The following is a 6,725-nucleotide window of genomic DNA, read 5'->3' as shown; positions in this document are numbered from 1 at the left end:
CTGGTGGCAGATCAGGCTGTTGCTGTGGCTGAAGCTCTTCCCACACTCCAAGCACTTGTAGGGCTTCTCCCCATCCTGAAGCTGCTCATGGACCACCAGCTCAGAGCCCCGGCTGGATCTCCGACTGCCTTCCCGGCACAGGGTGGGTCTTTCCTCCTCAGAGCACCCTGGGATGGGTTTGGAGCCCCTCCTCCTGTGGGATCTCTGGGGCTTTTCCTCCCTGCTGGATTCCTGCACCGTGGTGCTGCTCAGAACGTCCTCTTCCACAAGGTTCTGCCGTGGGGATTTGCCCTCCCTGGTCTCCATCCTCAGCTCCTTGTCTGGGGGAGGAAGGACAAGGAGAGGATGGGATTGGCCTCCATGCCAGAGGGAAGGGGAAGGAGATCCCCCCAGTGCGTCCCCGGCAGGACAGCGTCGGCAGCGGGGTTGTCCTGCAGCCGGGGGCCATGCTGGGCTGGGAGATGGAGCAGGAGAGAGGGGGAAAGGGGCACTGACTTCCTCCTCACCTGCCTGGGCGTCCTGGGACATCTTCCTCTTTTTCGCAGCCTTCTCCATGCAGCCAAGATGTGGGATTAGGAAATCCTGGTTTGGGAGAAAACAAAGGATGAGCATATTCAGTTTGAAGGTCCCTCTGTCCAAGTCCCTCTCTAGTAGTGGCTGGGTATCTGGAGGGTCTTGGTTTGAAAGGAAAGGTGTTTGCTAAGGAAGGCAGAAACCTACACTCAAATATATAAAAATGTAAGTAACAACCCCCTCCTAATTATTATAATCTTGATATCAAAGTGCTCTCAGATAAAGATATAGGAATAGAAATAATAATTCCTTACTAAAGAAATTAAAATGAAAATGCAGCAGTACAAAAACAAAAAACCAACAAAAAACCAGCTCTCTGAGAGAGTCAGAATGCAACCTGACACCTCATTGGTTAGGGTCCTGGCAGCGGTTCAATTAATTGGCAGCTGCTGTCCTCCTGGAGTGACAGATGTGGTTCTGTTGAAGCAATGATCCTGTAGAACATTGTAGCTTACCTCTGAAGTTCTGGTGCTGTAGATGGGTCTGGTCTCTCCTCTGGGAATCCAGTGGAGAAAGACTGCCTGTGGTGTTCTGATTCCCAGATTATATCCAGTCAGGAATGCTTGGCTCCTCCCCCTGGGTGGAGCATCTCACAATGGGATGATGTCATTTTATCAGTCCTGCAGTGAGACTCAATGGCCCATTAACAGAAGATATCCCCCTGGAGGAAGGATGGGTGGTGGAAGAGATAAAGAGCACTGCCCCACCTGGTTTTAACGGCTGGCCCATTAACAGAAGACATCCCCCAGTTATGAGGGATGGGTCAAGGAGGAGGTAAAGAAAACTGCCTCTACCAGGTTTTAACAGATGGTGAGAGAATACATACTTTTGGTTACATCTTGCATTGCAACCTAAGCCATGGGGTTCATAAAAATTTTACACCACCAAAATTCGGCCCTGAAAATGCCTCCCAGGTGTTCCCCATTTCTGTTCTCTCCCTTTTGGTGTTCAGGTTTTCCCCTGTGTCCCAGCTCCTGGGGGTTACGCTTGTACTGGCGGTCCCCTGTCTACTCGGTCCCTGCCCTGCCCAGGCTGCTGGGAGTGCCAGTAATATAAAAAGTTTTCAACGTTTCCATCTCCTCACTTAGGGATGCTGGGACCCCCCAATGTCCCCCCAAGGGGCATTTTCCACTTATCGTTGGAGTTCTTCATTCTCCAAACATCCTCCCCAAAAATCCCAACCCCTCAGGATGTCTGGGCTGAGCTCCCCCTCCCCGGTCAACTGTGGGATGGGGGGTGATGATCCCACAGTTGGGGGGGCCTGTGAATTCAGGGAGTGCTCGACCTCGTGCTTCCTCCTCCTTTCTCTGATCCTCCTTTGTCCCTCCTTCAGGCTGAAGAAGCTACTCAAGGAGCCAGAAGCAAAACTCCAAGTCCCTTGGAGCTTCAATCGGCCCCACTGAGGGCAGGGACTGCCAAAGGCTCCCCAGGGACTGGTGAGAGCAGATCCTGGAGGCCAGGATTGCCGAGAGCCAAAGGCTCTGAGCAGGGAACTGCAATGATGAGCAAGCCCTGGCTGGGTTGGAGGAAGCAGAAAGGCCAAGCCCTGAGCCCAGGCATGGCACAGCAGGGCCTGTCCCTCACGGGTGGCTCGGGGCTCTTTGTGGGGCAGTGGGATGTGAGGGGCAGCAAGGACAAATGCCATAAACCTGTGTGACACTCCAGATCCTTATGGAACCAAGGGGCCAGTGTGACGCTGTGGGAAGTTGTGGAACCAAGGGGATCATTGTGGCACTCTTGGGCCCATGGAACCAAGGGACCAGTGGAACACTCTAGGGCCTTATGGAAACAAGAGGTCACTGTGAGCCAGCAGGGCTGTAACACCCCAGAACACTTCAATGCTGGTGGTAACCAAAGGTTCCTGTGCTTGAGTTTGGTGCACAGGAGAAACACCAACCAGATCTTCTCAACATGGACAGATGCAAAAAATATTCTTGGTAGGAAGGGACCCACAAGGACCATCAAATCCAACTCTTAAGTGAATGGCCCACACAAGGATTGAACCCACAGCCTTGGTGATACTGTCACCATGCTCTAACAACTGAGCTAAAAGGTCAAAATGACACAAAATTTCACTAGAAAAATACAGACAATCAAGGAATTTTGGCAAAGGGTTTAATACAACATCCAACTGAACATAAAACTCTTACCATAGCATTAACTTTGCAAACTTAGCTCATTTAACCTAAAAAGTGTTAACCTTTAAAATTTTGGGTAACATTAAGATATCCAAAAATGTTCCAGGTATGTAGGATAGGAAGGAGAAGAAAAGGAGACCACAAAGACAGAAGATCTACAGAAAAACACCTCCAGGATGATCCCAGTCACTCCCACTACAATCGCAGTCACTCCCAGTATGAGCTGTTGCACCCAGTCACCCCCAGTATGGTTCCAGTAATTCCCAGATCCTCCAAGTATGATTCCAGTCATGGCCAGAGTGACTCCCTGGCACTCCCAGGATGGGCTCAGTTGCTCCCAGTCACCTCCAGCATGGTTCCAGTCACAGTTGGCCCCTTTCCAATCACTCCTATTATGATCCCAGCTAGTTCCAGTAGGATCCCAGTATGACCCCAGCATGGGCACAGCTGCTCCCAGGATTATCCAGTGTGGTTCCAGTTGTTCCCATTTACCTGCACTGTGGTTTCAGTCTCCCCCAGTCTATCCCAGTTGCTCCTAGTCACTCCTCAGGTGCTTCCAGCCTGATCCCAGTTGCTCCCAGCCAGTCACCCTGAGTGCAGTCCCAGTTGCTGCCAGTGTGGTCCCAGTCTTGCCCAGCATGGCCCAACTGCTCCCACTGTGATCCCAGTAGGATGCCAGTTGCCCTCAGCATGGTTCCAGTTGCTCCCTGTTCCTCCCAGTGTGATCCCAGTTGCACCCAGTTGCCCCCAGTATAGTCCCAATCCCTCCCCAGATGATCCCAGCCGCTCCCAGCATGGTCCTAGTCACGCTCAGTTGCACCCAGTGCAGACCCAGTCACTCCTACTTGCTCCCAGTTGTCTGCAGCACAGGGTCCCAGTTGTCCCCAGCACAGTTCCCATTGTTCCCAGTGTGTTCCCAGTCATCCCCAGTATGGTCACAGACACTCCCAGTATATCCCAGCTGCCCTCAGCATGCCCATAGCCATTCCCAGACACTCCTAGTAATCCCAGTTAGGTGCTTGTTATCCCTGTATGATCTCAGGCCCAGTATATCCCAGTCAAGCTGGGATTCACTCCCTGAATTCACAGCCCCCCCATCTGTGGGATCATCACCCCCCATCCCACAGGTGACCAAGGCAGGGGAGCTTGGCCCAGATATCCTGGGGGGGTTCTGGGTTGGGTTTTTGGGGGTGATGATTAGAGAATGAAGAATTCCAAAGCTAAGTGGAAAATGCCCCTTGGAGGGACATTGGGGGTTCCCAGTGGCAGCTGCTGGCAGAGGCAGCCTGGAGGAACAGAGCCCTGTGTCCGCCAGGATCCCAAAGTGGGGAGCCCAGAGAGGGGGAGCGCCACAATTTGCGGGACCCTCAACAGCCTGGAGAGGGGCAGGGGGGTCTCCATGGACTCCCTGCACCCCCAGGAAGCGAATAAGGGGAGCAGGGATCCTGGGACCCCAAAAACTTTCAGTATCCCTAAGTGGGGAGATGGAAACAGAGGAAAATTTCAGATTCCTGGCACTCCCAGCAGCCTGGGTAGGGCATGGATTGAGTAGATGGGGGACCCCCAGTACAAGCGGGACCCCCAGCAGCTGGGACAGGGGGTAAACCCTGAACACCAAAAGGGAGAGAACAGAGATAGGGAAATCCTGGGTGGCCTTCTTAGGGCTGAATTTTTGTGGTGTAAAATTTTTATGAACCCCATGGCTTAGTTTGCAATGCAAGATGTAACCAAAAGTATGTATTCTATCACCATCTGTTAAAAACAAGTGGAGCAGTTTTCATTATCTCCTTCATGACCCATCCCTCATAACTGGGGGATATCTTCTGTTAATGGGCCAGCTGTTAAAACCAGGTGGGGCAGTGCTCTTTATCTCTTCCACCACCCATCCTTCCTCCAGGGGGATATCTTCTGTTAATGGGCCATTGAGTCTCACTGCAGGATTGATAAAATGACATCATCCCATTGTGAGATGCTCCACCCAGGGGGAGGAGCCAAGCATTCCTGCATGGATATAATCAAGGAATCAGAACACCACAGGCAGTCTTTCTCCACTGGATTCCCAGAGGAGAGACCAGAATCATCTACAGCACCAGAACTTCAGAGGTAAGCTACAATGTTCTACAGAATCATTGCTTCAACAGAACCACATCTGTCACTCCAGGAGGACTGCAGCCACCATTTAATCAGACTGCTTCTAACACCCTAACCAACGGGGTGTAAGGTTGTATACTGACTCTCTCAGAGTGTTGTTTTTTTGTTGTTTTTTTTTCTTTTGTACTGCTGAATTTTCATTTTTCTTCCTTTAGAAAAGAACTATTATTCATATTCCTATATCTTTATCTGAGATCACTTTGATATCAAGATTATAATAATTTGGATGGGGTTGTTGATTACGTTTATATCAATTTCAATGGGGGTTTCTGCCTTCCTTAGCAAACACCTTTCCTTTCAAACCAAGACCCCCCAGATACCCAGCGACTTCTAGAGAGGGACTTGGACAGAGGGACCTTCAAACTCAACGTCCTCATTCCTTGTTTTCTGCCAAACCAGGATTTCCCCATCCCAAACTTTGGCTGGATGGATGAGAAGGCTGCAAGGAAGAGGAAGATGCCCCAGAACACCCAGGCAGGTGAGGAAGAAGTCAGTGCCCCTTTCCCCCTCTCTCCTGCGTCCTGCCAGGGACGCACGGGGGGATCTCCTTCCCCTTCCCTCTGGCATGGAGGCAAATCCCATCCTCTCCTTGTCCTTCCTCCCCCAGACAAGAAGCTAAGGATGGAGACCAGGGAGGACAAATCCCCACGGCAGAACCCCATGGAAGAGGCCGTTCTGAGCAGCACCATGGTGCAGGAATCCAACAGGAAGAAAAATCCCCAGAGATCCCGCAGGAGGAGGGGCTCCTCACCCAGCCCAGGGTGCTCTGAGGAGGAAAGACCCACCCTGTGCCGGGAAAGTGGCCAGAGATCCAGCCGGGGCTCTGAGCTGGTGGTCCATGAGCAGCTTCAGGATGGGGAGAAGCCCTACAAGTGCTTGGAGTGTGGGAAGAGCTTCAGCCACAGCAACAGCCTGATCTGCCACCAGATGATCCACACTGGGGAATGGGCCTACGAGTGTGGTGAATGTGGGAAGGGCTTCAGCTGCAGCTCCCAACTCATCATCCACCAGCGCATCCACACTGGGGAGAGGCCCTATGAGTGTGGTGAGTGTGGGAAGAGGTTTCAGAGCAGCTCCAATCTCCTCCTGCACCAGCGGATTCACACGAATGAGAGGCCCTTCCGCTGCCCTGACTGTGGGGAGGGCTTCAAGCAAAACTCCCACCTCATCAGGCACCAGCGCATCCACACTGGGGAGAGGCCCTATGAGTGTGGGGAATGTGGGAAGAGCTTCTCAGACAGGTCCAGCTTAAATTCCCACAAACGTATCCACACTGGGGAGAGGCCATACGAGTGTCCCCAGTGTGGGAAGAGCTTCTCACACAGGTCTAACTTGACCAGACACCAACGGAAGCACTGGTAAGGGAAGCCCTGCGAGTGCTCCAAGTGCAGGAAGAGCATTGTGCACTGCTCCAGCTTCATACACCCTTGGAGAATCCACATTGGGCAGAGACCTGGTGATCCATGTTCCCTGGGATCCATGCTGGGAAGACATCTGTACCTTTTCCTGCCCATGGCAATAACATGATATGAGATCAAAGAACATGAGAATATGACCATGTCCCTGCCATTATATTCAATCCCATCTCAGGTCTTTGCCAGGGGCATAAAAAGGACTCCCCCTCTCTCACTATAGGAGAAGGGTGTCCTTTCCTGGCAGGAGGAAATATGTGGCCAGGAAGAGCCAGTCTGTGGTGGCATTTTAGTTTTCCCCGTGAGTAGTTTGTCTTATCCCTTCTGTTATCCAAATTGTTTCTATTCCAGTTTGCTCCTTATCCAGTTGCTGTTCTCAATAAATTGTTCTTATCCCAGCCTGGGATCTTTGCCTTTTGTACTTTCCATGGGAAGTGGGAGGGAAGCGAGC

General features: G+C 51.8%; 1 protein-coding gene across 1 annotated transcript in view; it reads left to right on the top strand.

The window, feature by feature from the left end:
* The window catches only part of LOC148182897 (uncharacterized), a 164,575-nt gene extending 158,351 nt beyond the window's left edge, over nucleotides 1–6,224 (top strand). The window contains exon 7 of the mRNA XM_088064260.1: nucleotides 5,717–6,224. Coding sequence (XP_087920386.1) covers nucleotides 5,717–6,224 — 508 coding nt within the window. The remainder of the gene's footprint in view (nucleotides 1–5,716) is intronic.
* The last annotated feature ends 501 nt before the right edge of the window (nucleotides 6,225–6,725 follow it).

Source organism: Pseudopodoces humilis, chromosome 18 (genome assembly GCF_049639895.1).
Source record: "Pseudopodoces humilis isolate 2021_Gansu_Grassland_sample_001 chromosome 18, ASM4963989v1, whole genome shotgun sequence".
In the NCBI taxonomy this organism is placed as follows: domain Eukaryota; kingdom Metazoa; phylum Chordata; class Aves; order Passeriformes; family Paridae; genus Pseudopodoces; species Pseudopodoces humilis.
Note: the sequence above shows the minus strand (reverse complement) of the source record. Positions and strands in the feature narration are given on the sequence as shown.